Source organism: Emys orbicularis, chromosome 10, assembly GCF_028017835.1.
Source record: "Emys orbicularis isolate rEmyOrb1 chromosome 10, rEmyOrb1.hap1, whole genome shotgun sequence".
NCBI lineage: Eukaryota > Metazoa > Chordata > Testudines > Emydidae > Emys > Emys orbicularis.
The window spans coordinates 33,267,883-33,287,598 of NC_088692.1; the positions used below are offsets into that span (position 1 = coordinate 33,267,883).

Sequence of the window (19,716 nt, forward strand, 5' to 3'; positions counted from 1 at the left end):
GTGGCCAACGCCAGGTGCTTCAAAAGGAATGAATAGAACAGGTAATCATCAAATGATCCATCCCCATTACCCATTCCCAGCTTCTGGCAAACAGAGGCTAGGGACACCATCCCTGTCAACTTGGCTAATAGCCATTGATGGGCCTATCTTCCATGAACTTATCTAGTTATTTTTTGAACCTTGTTATAGTCTTGGCCTTCACAACACCCTCTGGCAAAGAGTTCCAGAGGCTGACTGCGTTGTGTGAAGAAATACTTCCTTTTGTTTGTTTTTGTTTTGTCTCAACTCAAATTATGAATAATCTGTTCCTGGCCATAATCCGCAATTTGTAGCCAAATGAGCAATATGGCTGGGGAGGATGGGAGGAGGGCTTGCCTACACACAAACTGGCAATGAAATTAGCTTGAGTGCTTTTAATTAGACTCTTTTGTTATTTATGGAAAGTCTGTAACCAGACACACTTATTGCAAATTAAACAGGTTTATTTCAATTTAGTTTACACATAATTTAAACTGAACTGAAATAAACTATTCTTAATCTGAGAATCAGTGCCCAGAGCCACACAGAGACAGATAGGAGCAATTAAAGACAATTCATGTATTTTAGCCAGGCAAGCAATCACATGTTCAGGCATGAGAGGCATATAGACAAACCGAGCGTTACGGGGTGCCCTACAAACTGCTGAAGCCTGGTGATGGGTGTCTGTGGCCACTTTCCAGAGGGCCCCAAAGAACCAGCTATCCACTGCAGTCCCGCCACTCCCCAACACATGGGGCAATGTGGGTGCTGCCCCTCCCCACTAAGCCCCATACTGGTAAATTCCACACCCTCAGGGGCCCTAGTGGCTGGGAAGGACCCTGCATGGGAGAGTCACCAGAAGGGGCCCAGCCCCGTAGAAGGGAGTCATGGGACCCCCCCCCCCCCAAAAAAAAGTTGTAGGGGATGGGGGAATAGCACTGTCCATTCCCCATCACACACACATACACAAAGTCATAAGGACCAGTCATGAAGGGTACAAGCTGTAAGGGGGGTGCACTACATACAGGAACCCCCCAGTACAAGCTGTAGGGGGTGGGGCTAGCCCTACACTACCCCCACACAAGGGATCCCCTCTCCCCCCAGTACGGGCTGTGGGGGGGGGCTAGCCAAGCACCCACACACACACAGGGACCCCCCACTACAGGCTGTGGAGAGGTGGGGCTAGCCCTGCCCACACACAGGGACCCTCCCAGTACAGGCTGTGGAGAGGTGGGGCTAGCCCTGCACACACACACCCCACACAGGGACCCCCCAAGTACAACCGGTGGGAGGGTGGGGCTAGCCCTGCACCCCCCACAGGGACCCCCAAGTACAGCCGGTGGGAGGGTGGGGCGAGCCCTGCGCACACACCCCCCCCTAGTACAGCCGGTGGGGGTGGGGCTAGCTCTGACCCACACACACAGAGTCACGCAGACAGGCCCCCGCCACAGATTAGGGGCGGGGGTCCCGTACCCCTCCGCGCGCGCACACACTCACCCTTCGCCACTTGCCAGCCGGCCTCCCACCGGCTCCGCTCCACTCTCTTGGCTCCGCCCCGGGGCGTGTCTCCGCCGGAAGGGATGGGGCTGCGCAAGCATCACTCCGCCCCGCTGAGGGCATGACGCCATTTCCGCTTCTGGTCCCCTGAGGTTCTCTGCCCCCGTGGGTTGGTTACCAGGAGTGGGGCGTCTGAGGTATGCGCCCACGCGCTCGGGCAGCTGGCGGCCCGCCCCACGAGCGAGCGTAGGGCCCTCTAGGGGCGGGCTCGGACCAGGGCGGGGCCCGAGGTCTGCGTACACCTGCTGCTCTTCCAGCCGTGGCCCCTAGGCCAGCTGGTGTGGGGGAGTTCTGCAGGCTAACTTGACTGTGGTTAAAAATAGCCCAAATTTTATCAGCTGCAATAGGGTTGCCAAGCCTCCAGGATTAGCCTGGAGTCTCCAGGAATTACAATTATATTTTGTGATGAAATCTCCAGGAATACCTCCCACAAAACTGGCAACCCTCAGCTGGAAGCTCTTTGGGCCCTGGTGGTGCCTGAACAGGAGCCTGATTAGCATCTGCACCCACCAAGCTGCACTTCATGCTCAGGCATCTTGGCCGGAGGGGAACAGCTGGGGCAGGCACCACAAAGCAGCAACACGGGTCAGCCCAAGCTGCTGTGGAAGTTGAACTATGTTTTTCCCATCAGTGATCATCCTGCCACTTGGTGTAAGAAACCTCCGCCCAGCGCTGCAAAAATCTTGGCCCCAGACTAATAGCAGTTTAGGAAGCAGGAAAGATTTTGTATGAGTGTCTCCACAGTGCAGAGAACATGCAGCATGGTGCTTGCAAGAGAACTGGCCAGTAGTGCAGCACTAACGACACCCCACCCTCTACCTGCCACTGGGTTGTGATTAGAAGGGCAGCAAGTCAACCCAGAACCATTTCAAACCAATATTTTTACTTGAACCAGAACTAAATCTGAACCACAATTTTGTCAGTAAAACAAAATTTGGCTTATGGTTAAAATATTTTTTAAGCTCACTAGTTTAAAAAACTACTGTGATCTTATTTGCTTTATAAAATAAGAAAGCGATCGAGGAGACACACCTCTGAATACGTAAAATCAGTTATTCTTAAAGTTGTTGCTATATATGGAATCACTCCAAGGCACACATGTAGTATTACGTTCATGGAGCAAACATGGTGAAAACAATGTTAACTAGGACCAGGAAACTGAAGAACAAGCATAACAAATTCAAAATAAAGGGGAAACACAGAATTTACTCTTCAGGGAAGCTGCTCAAGAAGATATGGACCAAGATTGAACTGATTTGATTCATGTGGTTGAAGAAGCTAAACTTAGGATGCAATAGATGTAACATTGCAGGGAGGTCACTGTTCTGCCCATGCACTTGCAACTTGCTATTGAAGACTCATTGAAGGAACGTGCAATCTCTACCATAACTTGTAAAGCTTGATATCTAAAAAATAGAGAAACCAAACAATATTGGTAATCATTAGATAGGGATAGATAATAAGATAGAAAATATCATATTGCCTCTATATAAATCCATGGTTCGCCCACATCTTGAATACTGAGTACAGATGTGGTCAACCCATCTCAAAAAACATATATTGGGATTGAAAAAGGTTGCCCTTTTCTGAACAAAAATGATTCAGGGTATGGAACAGCTTCCATATGAGAAGAGATTTAAAAAGACTAGGACTTTTAAACTTGGAAAAGAGACGACTAAGGGGGATATGATAGAGGTCTATAAAATCATGACTGGTGTAGAGAAAGTAAATAAGGAAGTGTTATTTACTCCTTCTCATAACACAAGAACTAGGGGTCACCAAATGAAATTAATAGGCAGCAGGTTTAAAACAATCAAAAGGAAGTATTTCTTCACACAATGCACAGTCAACCTGTGGAACTCTTTGCCACAGGATGTTGTGAAGGCCAAGACTATAACAGGATTCGAAAAAGAACTAGATAAATTCATCAATGGCTATTAGCAAGGATGAGCAGGAAGTTGGGAATGGGCGACGGGATGGATCACTTGATTATTTCCTGATCTGTTCATTCCCTCTGGGGCACCTGGCATTGGCCACTATCTGGGCTAGATGGACCTTTGGTCTGACCCATGATCCAATATGAACTGACCATGGGTGATTTTTATGATACTGGGTTAAAATGCAAACTAGAAACATCAAAAGTCTCTTCTCTTTTTACTGTCTTAAATGAAAAAACAAGAACAAATCTGTTTTGAAAATTATATTTTCTTTCATTTATGTACCTTGATCCTAGATATCAACTGCTACTGTCAGAGGACGACAAAATCAAGGCAACATTTAATTTACCCAAAATGTGGACAAAAATGGAAATGTTTCATTCGTTCGTTTCTCAAGCTCATGGAGCATACAGTGCCCACTTTAGATCACCTTTTCCAGACAGCCTGGTCTCCTGCCAACATTGCAATAATGATGTCATAGAATCAATGTCAGACACATCTGAAATTGAAATATCTGATGATGATTTGGAACTTCATAAAGCTCATGAAATCTCCAAAAAGGAAGAGCTATCTGGACAAAGGAAAGTGCAAAAAAGGGATTGGAACAGTTCTTGGTTTATTTACAGATGAGCCATGTCTCAATAAGAAAGAAAACATATTAAACTACTGGGGACATCATAAAAATGGCATGTTCGGGCTGTATCAACTGGCAAAAACTGTACTGGCAGTTCCAGCAACACGAGTGAGTGCTGAAAGAATGTTTTAAGCTTCAAATGTATCCTTTCACTGCAGAGATCCAATATGAGAGCAAACATTGTTTGCAGTGTTGCTGGAGACATGTTGGTGTCAGGATATGAGACACACAAGGTGGGTGAGGTAATATCTTTTATTGGACCAACTTCTGTTAAAGAGACAAGCTTTCGAGCTCCAATCTGTCAACATCCTTGAATTGTGGGCATCACAACTGGACACAGTTCACTAGGGACTTGTCTAGCTGAACACTTAGTTCATGGCAAGCTGGGTTGTAAATCTACCCTGCATTAGCCTGCTGTGCACCAACTATCTGCATGGACTCTGTCACCCTGCACTGGAAGTCCCATTGTCACTATAATATATACTGCTTTGAATGGGAGTAAATTAGAGCACACTAGGGAACTCTAAGTGCACAGCTGCCGGGTCCACAGGGACAGTTAATGTATGGCTGACTAGTGCAAGTTAGATATGCACCCCACCCCGCTTGCTGCAAACTAAGTGCATAGACAGAGCTTAAGTTAAAATGCCCTATCTGCAAAAGGGGCAGTGGCATGCACAAGATGAAATAAGTCTCAAAGTTCTAGTCCCATGCTAGATAGTACCCGAAAGCTTAAAGGCAGGCCAGATTAATCACAGCTGAAGATGGATTCCTCAACCACCTATCATGGGGGGAGCTGGTAGTGACCTGGAGATTTAGGTTGGTATATTATGTTTTAACCCCCTCAGCAGTAGCCACATGCTCGGAGCTGAGAGGGTAAGAGAAGAAAAGTGGAAGTGCAGCTAAACACACTGGCCAGGAGAACAGTATGCAAGTCATAGCATTGACACTCGCCTCAGTGTTTCTAGCAGAATTCCTTGCTCAGTGTATGTGACAAGCTGCAGTATTGCACGGATTTGCTAGTTTCAACCACGGTGTCATACCATATACACATGCCAAGCTAGTTAGTAAGGAAAAGTATCAGCATTACTTCATTTACTTAGTAAAACATCTGAAGTGCCAACAGTTCCCTCCTTTTATTTATAGGTAAAGTATGGTGCACTTGGTGAATACATTGGCACTGAAAATTCAACATAATACTGACCAGCATATGCTGCAGAAAGGCACAGTAACAGCCCTTTTGGATGGGGTGACAGCAACAGGTAGGTACAGAGACAGGAGCCAGCTCTGGCCAATGCAATAATGACTTGCCCTGAATTGCAATGAACAGAGTCTCTACCCATTGAGCACTCACTCCAGGAGGTGGCAGTAGCTCAGCATTTGGAAATGCACCATAAAGGAAGCTGCACCTTTTCCTATGCAACAGCTTGTTTTCACTCTTACCATTTTCCAAACATTTAAATATAAAAGCAGCAATGGTTTGCATACATAAGAGGCATCACATTCCCCATGACATGGAGCAGGATTGCTGTCGGTGCTGGGCTCTAGAGTGATTATGCAATGATTTTTCCAAAATTGCAGTGACCCAGTAATTCGCAGAACTTACTGGTCAGGTAAATGGCTTTGGGAGCCATTAAAAGGGACCACGTCAGTGCAACATCAGCAGAGTGCAGACACTAGACTAGTATACAAAAGCCAGAGTACCACTCCAAGCCACAAACATAAATCTTTAATGTGAGTAAGACTGGCAAGAGAACAGCATATTTTACTTACATTTTTATACTTAGACCAAAACTCCTCATAAGCAAAGGTGCTATAAAGAACAAAATGCTCCAACATGATAAACCGCAACATACAACAAATCAATGCATGGTGGGTTCCTTTCTAACACTCCATTACACTTGTGTGATCAGCTTTAGAGTTTTATTTGTTATTAGATCTTTTGTGTTCCTAGAAAGGAAATACGCTGGGCCAGGCCTTGCTCTCAGCAACATGTACACTCCTGCCACTGGCTTCAACAGGAGCTGCAGGTGTAACTGAAGACAAGAGTTGAACCCAGCATATCAATCAGCTGCCAACCTGTGTGATGTTCCCTCATCACAGGTTAATTTATTCTAATGATGACCTTGTAAATAAGAGCCCTGAAAAGCAGGAGCTCACCGATTGCGATACATAGAGATTACAAAACAATAATTAAAATGCAATATTAATTGTAAAACAAAAAGGAACTAGATTCCCCCCAATACCTAAACATGCATCTAGAAGACTAACACACCAAGGACAACTCCTGCACCTCTGCAAAAAAACAAACAAAACCCCCACTCCCCCGCAAATTAAAGGAAATCGAAGAGTTAAGTGAATTATCAGAGGCTCAGCAAGGAAAAAAAATGGCTGGAAAACCCCAACACACTGCCCACACTAATGCAATAGTATTTACAAATACCTTAAGTTTCCACTATAGGAAAATGGTAAGATTTAACTGTGTTAATTTCAGATACCTGCCTTACCTAATTAATGAGTAGGCTGGGAAGTCAAAACTGGACAGCAGTGGCTGGAGTTACATTACTTTAGTTCATGATTCTGCACATACTAACTGCTTCAGCTAAATTATTCTGTGGGAAGTCTCACAATAGCACAATCCTTGTGATCACCACTGTGGCTGACACAGTGAACTCAGAGGAAGTTTTTCCTCCCTAATTTTAAAATTAATCTAGTTACAGATATTTGATTTTTCCCACACTGTGTTATAGTCCAGGTTCTTTCACCTCAGTTGTAAGCACCAATGAGATAAGTCAGTTCAGTGTAAATTCATATACACAGAAACCAGGCCAAGGGCCCACCCTTATTAGGCAACCTTCTGTCTTAAGAGGCCATACCTCAAGGTGCCATCACATGTACAAAGTACAATTCTGCTCCACCCTGATTGGAAGGCTACCTCCATTAAGCATGACTGAACTCCGTTACAAAGAGATCAATCCAGATATTGTGTTTCACTTGAACACAGGCTTTTTATAGTAGGTATGTGTAAATATTACTAGGGATAGGCCCAAGCATATCTCAGTATTGTGCCCCAGGTACTTTGGTCATCGTCATGAAGATGAACTGGAGTTGTTTAAGAGGGAAATTAGGGGCTAGTTTTGTTTGTCCTAAATTAGCTGGAATACTGAGATGTTTCTCAAACACTGGAAACACAAAATGAGTTGCTAAGCACTTAAAAAAAGCAAGAAAAACCTTAAATTCCTCTGAATGTGCACAAACCAAAGGAAAAATGTGAATTGAGGTAGCACCAGTGCTACTGATGATCTCAAACTCGAATTGTGTGAAGGGGCAAGTGGACGTTCCAGAAGGGCATCAGTGTTACAAATGATACAGCAGGTTACGTTTCCAACCACAGCACTAGCTCTAACTGCTGCATTCCTTGGGTCATGCCAATCAACACATATGTAAATCACTGACCTGTGTTGAAGTCAATTCATCAGATTTATTTATTCCTACTAAAACAAAATCCTGGTAAACAGTACGTAACTCTGTATCTCTACAAACTCACAGCTATCTGCCAAATAATAAAAATTCAAAACTACAAAAGATGAGTTGTGTTCAGTAAATATAAATGGGAAATTTAGGCTTTTTGTAGAATGTTTATCAGACTATTTACAGTGCAATACAGATCATTTGAGTTCAGATCTCGCCAGCTTCTCTCTCTTCCGATCTCTTGGAACGAGATTTGCCATTTGTGCTCTCATGCCGTCTTTCAGAAGAGCTCTTCTCTTTCCTCTCTCTGTCTCGTGACTTTTCTCTTGAAGATCGGTCTCTAGAGGATCTGAAGTACAAACCAAACCACTGTAAAATTTTGCATCTAAAAGCATTCATGAATGTGCACTTGATGGCAAAGAGCTGTTTCTATCAGGAAATAAAGTATGTCTCAGGAGGCACATGCTTAGGTAATGCTATGTCAGGACTACAGGTCACCCTGTAGTGAACTGAAAGATCAAACAGTCTCTCGGTGAGCTTTGTGTAACAGCCACCATCATGTGACTGTTTGTGGAAGTCAAGGAACATTTCTCAGTGGTAAGAGAAACATGTAGGCTTTGTCACTCTCCCCTTAAATAGCTTGACACAAGAGACTCTTTAGGGTGTTGCCTACAGAGCAACAGTAGAAGTGTGTACAGTTCCTTTCACTTCAGCTCTATTTCTGTTTCTTTTACAGCACTTTTGGCTATACTGAGAGACAGTGGCTTCCTGCCTAGAGTGCTCCTTTACATTAAATTGACTCTCCTCCTTGGGCTCAAATGTTTGTGTAGTCCTGGGCTTTTGGTACTTTGCCTCTTGAGAACTATCAGTTTTGCCAGCATCCTCTGTTCAAAACAACAGCTGTAATTTTGGACTCAGGGACCACTCTGCTAGCACACATTATCATACGATAGCTAGGATTTTAATCAAGGCTTGACTACTTCAGCCTGGGCAGAATTAAGTAAACTAGCTTCCTTAAGCCCAATCTTCCAGTAGTGACCTATGCTAAGAGTCAACTAGTCATCGAGCACCCTTCAAGAGGTGCTATTCCCATCAGGTTCCTTACACCCCCGGTACCTTCAGAGGGTATGGGAAGCATTTTATTCTAGAGCTCCTACGATATAGAAACATTTCCTTTCCAGTCACAAAAGGATGGCGTAGGGTTTTATTTACATGCAAGCTTCAATTACTCTGGAAGGTAAGGTTGAGACACTATATCAAATGCTTTCATAACACCCAGATATATCAAAGCCACCATTTTGTCTTCATCTCTATGTCAGTCATTCAGCCCCCAAAACAAGCTAGCCTGTTTGAGAAGGTGTATTCTTTAGCCCCTCCCCTCAATGGTGCCTCTTGCCCATAATTCCATTAGTTTCCAGACGTTTGGAGAGCTCTGCTTTGCTATGGAACAGTAATTGTCAGGCTCACTAATTCCTTTTTAGAAAATGGGATTGCCACCGGCTTTTCGCCAATCTTCTGGAACCTCCCCAGTTCATGAGTTTTCAGAAATGCCTGTCACTGGAACAATAAGTTTGTTAGCCAATTCCTATGGGGCACATGTTATCCAAGGGGGCTAGTTTGTATATGTTGAAGTTTTCCGAAGTATTCCCTTACCTGCTCTTTAGCAATAGTTATTACAGGGTCTTCCTCACTTCCTAATTGTCCAAACTTCTTTTCTTTATTTTTCATGTTCAAGACAGATTTAAAAAAGGACTTTAGTATCTCAGCCATTTGTGAGTCAACATTATTTTCACCCCCCCTTATTTATTAACAGGCCTACTTTCTCTCTGTTGCTTCTTTCCCTCCCCCTTCACATATTTGTAAAAACCCTTCTTATTCCCCATAGCTCCTGAGCTAGCAGTCGCACAAGCACCGTGTGTGCGTAATGTGTTGTATATATTTGCATTGTACTCAGGTGGATTCAAGAAGGGGATGCAGTACTAAACACAGCTTCCTCAAAGCTGTCCAGAGCACCGTTAGAGCATGCTATGACTGACTTCAGCAAAAAGCCTGGTGACATGCATGCACACACAGGATCAGCATTTAGGCCCTTGGCTTTTGGACTTACAAGCACTGCAAGGGAGCATGCTCGTCCCTTGAGGTGCAGAGTATTTAATATTACTCTTAGATGCCTGCTCCCACCCTTCCACTAACCCAGGGACTGTTTTAGGGGCCAGCTCCCGAAGAGACACATCAAGCTCTTCTGTAATATGGGACCTTGACGGAAGCGAGGAGTAAAGGGGAAATGCATAACTCCTGCAGTCCCCTTGCCCTCCCAAAACATGGGAATTGCTAGAGAACCATCCATCCCTCCTGCCAGAACATGCCAGAGACCGATCAAGATATAGTCCAGGCTCCAGCAAACAATATACCCCTTTCCCAATGACAACCCACCAGAAAAGAACATGTGTCAGACCCCCTTAAATGCTGAGATGATATAGAACCATACCAAGAGGCAGCTGTGCAAGCAGTAGACCGCCCATGCCATGCTGATGCCCAACATCTCTTTTGTACTTTGCTTTTAGCAGGCTAAGAGGGAAGTTCCAGATTTGCCCCAACAGGCTCTTTGGCCTTTTTCTATAGAGGCGTGAGTGAGGGAAAGGTTTCCCTAACAGCGGGCCCTCACGTTGTGATTCAAAAAGAAAAGCAAAGGTTCTCCTCTAGACACACATCTCTATTACACCAGTCATGCCTCAACTTGCTCCCTGGCACCATCATCTGTAGATGACCATGGGGAAGAACGTCACAGGCTTGGGGGTTAGTCACAGTTCTTATAGAACAGTGGTTTTCAATCTGAGGGTCCGCAGACTATGTCTAAGATTTCCAAAGGGGTCCACACCTCCATTTGAAATTTTTTAGGGGTCTGCAAATGAAAAAAGGGTTGAAAACCACTGTCCTACATGCTTTAGTTCCTAACTTTAAGGTTAGCCCCACTCCCCCTGGGTGGAAGGCCATTCACGACATCAAGGACTCCCACAGAAGGGCTCCCCCCGCTGGTGGTGCTGTGTGAAGGGGAGTACATACTTGTGTTTTGAACTCCTGTCTCTGGAACCCCGGCGGTGACCTCTGCTGTGGCTGCGTGAGCGGCTCCGATGGCGTCTGTGTCTGTCTCGCTCTCGGGACCTGGAGCGGGACTTCCGTTTCTCGCGGGAAGCGGATCGTGAGCGCCTTCGTCTCCTGTCCCGAGATCGTGATCTGAGAGAACACACAAGCGGTTTCAAACCCCAAGGTTCTGTACACGTGAGACACCTCCCTGCCAACACAGTCAAGACAGGGGCATTCCAGAGTAACACTGCATCTGAAGAGACAGCAGCAGCCAACTTCAGTTGTGCTTCACTATATATCCGTCCTAACGTAGAAGGCAGCCCAGCCCAGGGAGCACACACCATCCTGGGACGGAGGGCAATCAACAAGAACCCAAAGCTGGTAAATTCCAAATGGGAAACCAGCTGACAAGCTCCTAACCTCAACGTCCATTCAAACACATGCTGATATAGCGCACAGCTACAGTGCAGCAGTCAGAAATGGGACCCACACATTAAAGGAAGAGAAGCTGAGGAATAAATGGCTATGGGAAGTGCCATGCAAGATCTTTAGAAGGACTGCAAATGAACTCTTTCCTATTAAAATGCTGCACTTTAAAAAGTAAACTCATTTCAATCTGTCCTAAAACAAGCAGCAAAGGGTGACAATATATTTGTAAGGAAGTGGGGAGAAAAGTTAAACAATCACAAAGTTGTTCCTGGCACAGAATGCCATTGTACTGATGTGCCAGGGACATCTGGCATCCATCTACAGTTGCCGGAATCCCAACAACTTTGTACTTACAAAGCGCATTCCATTCAGGGACTGCAAAGCTCTGTGCACACAAACGATACAGACATTCTACTGCAAACAGGCATCCAGCATATTCACTTGTTTAAATGCTGGAGTTAATGTGCCCAGTGCCTGGATGTCTGGAGTAGTCGGCACTTCTTCTCTCTCAAGTTACTGCATTCCTCTGCCCGCACAGATCACTTTTAGAGACTAGGGAACTGTAGGGTCCTGAAAGTGCACTTGTGGCAGTTCCCATTTTCATTCAACAAGGGCAACAGGTGGGTCTGGGAAATCACAGCAGCTATTGAAAGTATTACTAGGCTTCTGATTACCATACCCAGGAACCAAACACAATTAAACTAGGCAGGAACAAGCACATGCACATGCTGCATTTGAAGAAGCCTTCGTAAGATTTACATACTCACCTTCTGCGATCTCTATTTTTGGAGCCAGACCTAGAAAGAAGAGCAAAGTTTATTTCAGAGAGTGAACAACAAAGAGAAAATTCATGACATCACTACGGGTTTTCATAAGATCTCCCATTCTATAACATTGCTGTTCTCAAGGACACTGCAGCACACTGAGTAACTTGGCCCCTCAACTGGGGCCACCAGCATAGTGGAAATCAGATGTACATCAATGGCTTATTCAACTCCAAAAAACTGCATTGGTCCAACTTGGTTTCGGGTGCTCCATGTAACAATAATTACATGCAAAACCAACACCCACCCATTCGCTGTAGTGTTAAGTATGCACACTGCCCTCTGTTATGTACAGTATTAACATCTCATCATTTGTCTACCACCTTAGACCAGTGGTTTTCAACCTGTGGTCCGTGGACCTGAGAGTCTGCAGACGATGTCTATAAGCTTGTCATTACTATAGAACAGTGGTTTTGAACCTGGGGTCCGCAGACTGAAAGCCACTGCCTTAGACACATGTAGCTGAGATTTCTTGAGACCATGAATTTTACAGTTATCATAAGGAGTTGTGCAATAGCCCAGACTTAGGGTTGCATGTTCAACCTTTAATTTTGCAATAACTCCCTTCTGGCAGTTTAACCTTGCACACATCCATTAACAGAAAATTACATGAAAGAAATGTTGAGTGAAGGGTGAAGTCTTGTTTTAAATGGACATTATTAAACAAAACACCTGGCTAAGAGGCCAGAACCCCATACTAAGGAAGGGACTTTACTGAGAGGGTGCATTTACTGAATGAAGTCAGTATGTATCATGACTTAGCCACAAGGAAAGATTATTAGTTAATTATAGCACTGGAAGATAAAAAGGGAATTCTGCTAACAGAACAGTAACAAGGTTGGAACTGAACTTGGAGCTAGACAGATTTAGCACATGCTGACAAGCTGGGCTTAAGGTACAGCTGATACACGAGAAAGAACTTAAATCAATGTTGTCTTACTCCCGTGATGTAACTCAACTTGACAAATAGAACAGCAGAGCCTTCCTATAGACAAGCGACGTTTAAGATCATTTTTGGTGTTCCCTACTGTACCTTCAAATAAAAATGTCACGCTCTAACAGGTATGGAATTTGACAACTTTAGGAAGATAATGTTCCCTTCAAAAGCATTGACCACTATCTGACTCTCCGGAAGAGGCCTGAACTTTCAGAGGGGTGGGAACGTATGCTCTGTATGGGTCAAAGGCTGAAGAAGGGCTGTGGTATCTGCTCAGGCAAAGCCATATGGGAAGCCTGCAGGTACCAAGTGAGGTTCTAGGCCAACACTTTAAGCGCTTAGCATGTATAGCGTTGTGTATGTCCAGAAGCATGGGATCCAACACTAATAGCTGGCACACCAGCAATCCCACACCTAAGGAGCCATTAACCTGCGTCCCTCTCCTGACCCTCAGGAACCAGGCTTTTGGAAGGATGTAAGTAAGGAGGAGCTGAGAGGAGGCAGCCTCTGGGGGAAGTGAGCCAGCATTGTGGGACAGTCTGACCAAAGAAACTCTTGAGTATTTTCTCAAGGCAGCCAGGTCAGGTTTGGTGAGTTTCTGGCAGAAACGAGCTCCACACTTGAGAGGCTACCATGGAGAGGACTCTCCTTAAGATAGACACACGACAGCATCCAGGCATGCTATGGCCCTGAGGTGGGTCAGAGAGAGAGGCTACCAGGAGGCAGCTGGACCGTACGCCATTTAGGGCTTCATTTTTAGGAACCAGCACCTTGCATTTTTGTGGGTGCATTCCTGGCAGCCAGCACAGTGACCTCATCCACCAGCCACATCAGTGCCTGCGGGGCAACCCCTCTGATCGGTCCAAGGTAAAGCACATTGCAGCAGCATTTCCTAGATGCCACCAAAGCAGGACGATTGAAGCAAGGTCTTTGATGAGAGCGGAGAGCTCAGTTTTTGGCCATCCAAAGGCAACAAAAGGATTTTCTGGACACCATGTTGGGGGTCTCGTTGCAGAGATGTATACAGTAATGCCCTGAGACTGTGGACCATTTTCACAATGAATGGGGAGATGCTGCCAACTGATGGGGCACTCAGATGTTGCCAGTTCCCCCAGAGGCTGTCCCCTGCGAATAGGCACGATCATGTCCAGGCTGAGCTTAAGCCACTGGTTTCCATGCAATATCCTTGTCTGTCAGTCATACTGGAGGAAGCAGGAAGAGAGTTCTTTCTGGGTCATCAGCATACAAACATAATAGCTCACGTTGTCTCGCTCTCCCCTAGGGTATTTACATCCACACTGAACAAGAGGCAACAAGAACCACCCACAGCTGAAAGCCACCAAGAAGAGCAAACACCCTCTGGGATTTCTCAAACAGGAATGAGCAGAACCATAGCAGGAAGATTCCTGGCACTCCTGCTGTGTCCCAAAGGTAAGTCAAAAGCACCTCACTGGTAAGGTATGAAAGGCTGCTGAAGAAAGGGATAGATAAGATGACAAAATATAATATTGCCTCTATATAAATCCATGGTATGTCCACATCTTGAATACTGCATGCAGATGTGGTCACCCCATTTCAAAAAAAGATATATTGGAAAAGGTTCAGAAAAGGGCAACAAAAATGATTAGGGGTATGGAACGGCTGCCATATAAGGAGAGATTAATAAAACTGGGACTTTTCAGCTTGGAAAAGAGACGACTAAGTGGGGGTATGATAGAAGTCTATAAAATCATGACTGGTGTGGAGAAAGTAAATAAGGAAGTGTTATTTACTCCTCATAACAAGAACTAGGGGTCACCAAATGAAATTAGTAGGCAGCAGGTTTAAAACAAGCAAAAGGAAGTATTTTTTCACACAACGCACAGTCAACCTGTGGAACCCTTTGCCAGAGGATGTTGTGAAGGCCAAAGACTGTAACAGGGTTCAAAAAAGAACTAGATAAGTTCATGGAGGATAGCTCCATCAATGGCTATTAGCCAGGATGGGCAGGGATGGTGTCCCTAGCCTCTGTTTGCCAGAAGCTGGGAATAGGCGACAGGGGATGGATCACTTGATGATTACCTGTTCTATTCATTTCCTCTGGGGCATCTGGCATTGGCCAGTTTTGGAAGACAGGATACTGGGCTAGATGGACCTTTGGTCTGACCCAGTATGGCCGTTATGTTCTTAATTAGTGAAGATGCCTGCCATCTGTTCCTTGCCTCGACATCTTCACTCACAGATTGGTGCTGTTTCAGTACAATGTCCTAACCTGAAGTCTGTTCATGGAATTAGTGCCTGGCAGGAGCTATTTGAGCAGACCCAGCAGCACCTTCTTAGTAATTTCAGGAGGATAGAGATTGGGCCATAGTTCAAGCCGTGTGTTCAGAGTTGGTTTCTTAAGCAGGGGATAAGCCAGCACATGCCTGAAAGTTCCTAGGAGCCTCTAACTTTCAGCAGTGCAGCTGAAGATAAAAAAAAAAAAAATCTATATGGTGCTTTTTTTTCTTAATCAAGTGCACTCCTAGGAGCTTACACAGGGACAACAACAGTGCCAGGAATGAACCTGACACAAGGCTCACCTGCTTCGTCATGGTTAGCCCCCATTGCCTATGCCACAGCAGATCTCTCAGCCCTTAATGACAGCATTATTTTGGAAAGGATCAGTCTGTCATTTTCAGGGTTCTTGTAACAGCCACAAATATGAGAGCTGCACTCTTTTACAGCCCATCCCTGCAGAGGGGCTCACTTGCTTTCACTCACCGTCTGCCCATTCTCTCCTCTCTTTCTCTCTCTTCTCTCCGCCTCAGACGATCTTGGTTTCTTTTCTCCTGTTTTTCTGCCACCATTTTCTAAGTTGAGAAAGAATTCACATGCTGCGTTAGACACACAACAAGGGAGTAAACTAAGACAGCGGGAAGACCTTGCTGTTGGAGGCAAAATGCAGTAATTCAATAGATTTGTGCAACATTTGCCTTTTCCAACACGTCACGTCATCTCTTTATTGGCTTGAAAGGGATTCAGATTCCAAGGCCAGAAGGGACCATTGTGATCACCTTGTCTGACCTCCTGCGTAACACAGGCCATAGAACATCCCCATAGACTCCTCATTTACAATTTCACTTTGAAACCTATCAGCTAGCCAGCTTTTAATCAATTTGATGTGCGCCATGTTAATTTTTTATCACTTGAGCTTTTTAATCAAAAAGTGTTGTGCAGCATCATGTCAAATAACGTACAGAAGTCGCAGTATATTATTACAGCAACACTATTACCTTTATCAAACAAACCTGTAAATCTCATAAAAAGACATAAAGTTAGTCAGACAGGATCTAATTTCCATAAACCCATGCTGATTGGCATTAATTATATTACCGTCCTCTAATTCTTTATTAATTGAGTCCAGTATCTATTACCTTGCCCAGGATCGATATCAGACTAACAGGCCTATAATTACCCACGTCATCCTGTTTATGCTGGATGTGAGGATATAAAGAACTGCTTATGAGACGAGACAGAAGGCTGGGGAACAGAACATGGATGGTACAGACTTTGTTACAGATTATTTAACACTTGAAAAGCAGTTGCTTACTTGCCTGCCAACACCCCCATTCAAAGTCCTGTGTTTCCCCTAAATCCATTGAAAGCATCACGAACATATACCAGTGCAAGGAACACAGCTCTGGGTGCCTGTGGCTGTTAGCTGTAGCATTAGCTGTTTAGGCTGTAGGCCCTTTGGGGCAGGGATTGTCTCTCACTGTTTGTATGTAAAGCACCGAGCACAAGGGGATCCTGATTTTGGTTAGCGCCTCTAGGCCTCATTGTAATACAAATACTCAATCACAGCACAGAATGGAGAACCCTGATCTGAGCAAGCAGAAAGCACCAGTTCACTTGTAAGGTTTGTGAAGTGACTGACTTGGCTAAGTGTCAGTTCTACCATTCACATGAGCCAAGCTACTGTCTGTGCATCCAACTTCACTTCAAGCTCATGTTTTGAAAATCCTTCCATCATCAACACTTCAGCTTCTGCTTCACTTAGACCTTCATTGTCTGCACTCTGTAAACACACTTTGCATTGCTACAGCATCTCACCAGTAGGTCTGAGTGCTTTATAAAATGCTAAAAAACAAAAAATATATGTATAATTTTTAAAACAAATGACAGACTTCCCACTGCAAATTGTGGCCCAGTCCTATGGACTCCAATTCAGAATATACCAAGAGCCCCATTTATGTAAGGAGGAAGCCCGTCTAGTGTAATTCTTTGCCCTGTTCCTCTATAGGTACAATTTCAGTTATGCAGACATTACAGGGCTGAAGCAGACGTGAGGTTAGGCAAACCTCCACTTGGAGTTTCATCGATCTTGAATTCAGAGTGTTTCAGAACAAAGACTGTGTAGAGTTTCCATACAAGCCAAAGACAGCAGGTTACAAAACAAATTAAATGAATAAGTATTCACTGGAGAGCTGTCGGGCCACTGCTGGCCAAGGTGGAGGAATGGGGTTTAAAATATAACTGATTACCCTCAACTGGTCCAATTTTTCACGGATCTGAATGAAGCCCAAGTGTAATTTGCCTCCAAAGTGATCAGCCAGACGCCGGTCGTTGTCATGGAGACCAAGGTACGCTGAGCAGACCTCACAGACGCGCAGCTTCTGCTGCTGGAAACTGGATGCGGGCATGGAATTGCGGTATTCTTCCTGCGGAGAGGCAGAGACAGCTCAAAACCAGGGGAAACCACCATAACACACACAGGACACATGCAACCCTCAGAGAGCTTGGAGTGTTTTAAATTTAAACAGGAATCTCATTCTCAACATTTGGACCACTTCTAACACTTCAGTAAAATCTGTGCAAGAAATTACTATTACTGTGCAACCTCCTGCTTTAAAAAAAAGACCTAAAAAGCACCTGCTAATAAGAACACAGGAACTGCCAGACTGGATCAGACCAATGGTCCATCTAGCCCAGTATCTGCTCTCTGATCATGTCTAGTACCAGCTGCTTCAAAGAAAGAAACCCTGCAGCAGGCATTGTTAGATGGATGAAAGCTTATAGAGAACATTGCATCTTCTTTCATTCTTTGAGACCAATCCCTTGCTAGCTCACTGTGCAGATGGAGAGGGGAGGCTGCCCAGCTGGGTGCTATGTGCTCGGTTTACTAATTCAGCTCACCATTACATAAAACATGGGAACATAGTAAGTGTTGATATTGGCAAACCTCTGCTTCTTTCTTCTTTGCTCGGACCTTCTCCACTTCCATCAGGATCTTTTGGGATTCATCCACATTTCCTTCAGCTCCCAGCTGCTCAGCTTTAGCAAGCAGTTTTCCTATGTCTTCATTCAGCTCATGAACTTTTTCTGCCTAAAGAGAGGAGTTTGCTTTTAATAAGACAAAGAACACTGTAAAGCTTGTGGGATTTGCAGACAATGAATCCTTCACTTGCACTTATAGCTACAGATACACAGGGGCCTACAATAAACCATTCCACCGCCACCATGACCCCAGGGCTGGTTCCAGTGGCCTGCAGTGCCCCCACAGAGAGGGGAGAAAACTGTCCTTTCCCTCCAGATCCCAATTTCTATCCCTTGTTGTTCCTGCGTGCCTCCCACCATTACCAGGATCTTTTAACGATGACTGGAACTTCCTTCGGGCCCACTCCTCCCTTGCGTGGATGACAGCTCCCTTGGGAGAGTCCCTCCCTAGCATTTGGTAACACCCCCACCTGAAGTTTTAACAAATGGGATGGAATAAATAATTACACAGGAAAGGGCCCAACATCCAGGTCCCTGAACCAGCCTTGCAAGTTTCACTGACATTATAACTTAACCTGGAACTGGTTTAAATGCGCCTCATACTTCTAGCAGCAGGGCAGTCTTACATTATCCTCTGCCTCAGTATTTATGCCGGCCAGCTAACAGGATAGTACCAGATGGCAGAAACTTTACTTTAAGAACGAAGTCCCATGTCACGCTCCAGTACGATACATACCACCTATTCAGATTAATCACCCTTTCACTACTGATGTGCAAATATATATATGAGAGAGAGCTCACCATTTCCACAGGAACCACCTGTATTTCAAATTAAACTGTAACTATTCAAACGCTGTTAACACTGGTTTGCCTCTATGGTGTTCTAGCTTCATTGGAGCTGACACCTATTTCCAATCTATTAGGAAAGCCACAATGTTTCAAGATGGACACCCTCAGAGACAGAATGCTTTAGAGAACTCACTAGGCAAAAGCAGTAGCTGCAGGCAGCATCATTATTTTAATCTTTGCCCCAGCTAAAGATGATCTATCAATATCTACAGTGAACTACAGGAAATTTTCAATCAAGTCCTACATTTGCTTGTAAGATTCCAAGAGGGAAAATAACTGGCTGGTTACAATTTTAAGTAGCACTGGATTTGAGCTGAAGAGCTCAAGGAATATGGGCTACTGACCTCCAAGTTTTTCTACCACAGCAAATGTCCTCCCAAGTACCACAAAGGGTGTGGGGAGAAATAATAAAAAAATCAGGGTAGTTAATGGGGATGGTTCTTTCGGACCTTTGCTGGTACTTGGGAGGTCACTGGCAGACCAAGATTCCAGGGCATCTGCAGCCTGAATTCCTCAGGCTCAGGGAGGGGACGGATGACAGGATAATGGTCTCCTGCTTTGTTAAAATACAGCACTAATATTTATACATTGCATATTAGATGCATGATGGTTTGGTATATAGGGTTGATCAGCATGACTTTAATGCATTACTCACTAGTAGCAAAGCCACAAGCAAGTTATGCAGGTCACTTAGAGCACCTCTCAGCCACCCCACCCCCCAGGCATTCTGTATTTGCTTGG

At 44.8% G+C, this 19,716-nt stretch overlaps 2 protein-coding genes across 5 annotated transcripts in view; both read right to left on the minus strand.

Annotated features, from left to right (window-relative positions):
• FAM234A (family with sequence similarity 234 member A) overlaps nt 1–1,575 on the minus strand; it is a 48,049-nt gene extending 46,474 nt beyond the window's left edge. Inside the window, exon 1 of the mRNA XM_065412368.1 lies at nt 1,516–1,575. The gene's annotated coding sequence lies outside the window, so the exon portion shown is untranslated. The remainder of the gene's footprint in view (nt 1–1,515) is intronic.
• Nucleotides 1,576–5,855: 4,280 nt separating this feature from the next.
• LUC7L (LUC7 like) overlaps nt 5,856–19,716 on the minus strand; it is a 39,326-nt gene continuing 25,465 nt past the window's right edge. For 3 of the 4 annotated variants that reach the window (XM_065411557.1, XM_065411555.1, XM_065411554.1), the window contains 6 exons: nt 18,092–18,235; nt 17,394–17,570; nt 15,631–15,719; nt 11,895–11,924; nt 10,678–10,848; nt 5,856–7,963 (listed from right to left, as the gene is read on the minus strand). In XM_065411557.1, the coding sequence (XP_065267629.1) occupies nt 7,822–7,963; nt 10,678–10,848; nt 11,895–11,924; nt 15,631–15,719; nt 17,394–17,570; nt 18,092–18,235 (753 nt within the window). In that variant the 3' untranslated portion in view covers nt 5,856–7,821. Of the gene's footprint in view, nt 7,964–9,267; nt 9,330–10,677; nt 10,849–11,894; nt 11,925–15,630; nt 15,720–17,393; nt 17,571–18,091; nt 18,236–19,716 lie in introns of all 4 variants that reach the window. The other variant, XM_065411556.1, reaches the window with a different exon arrangement.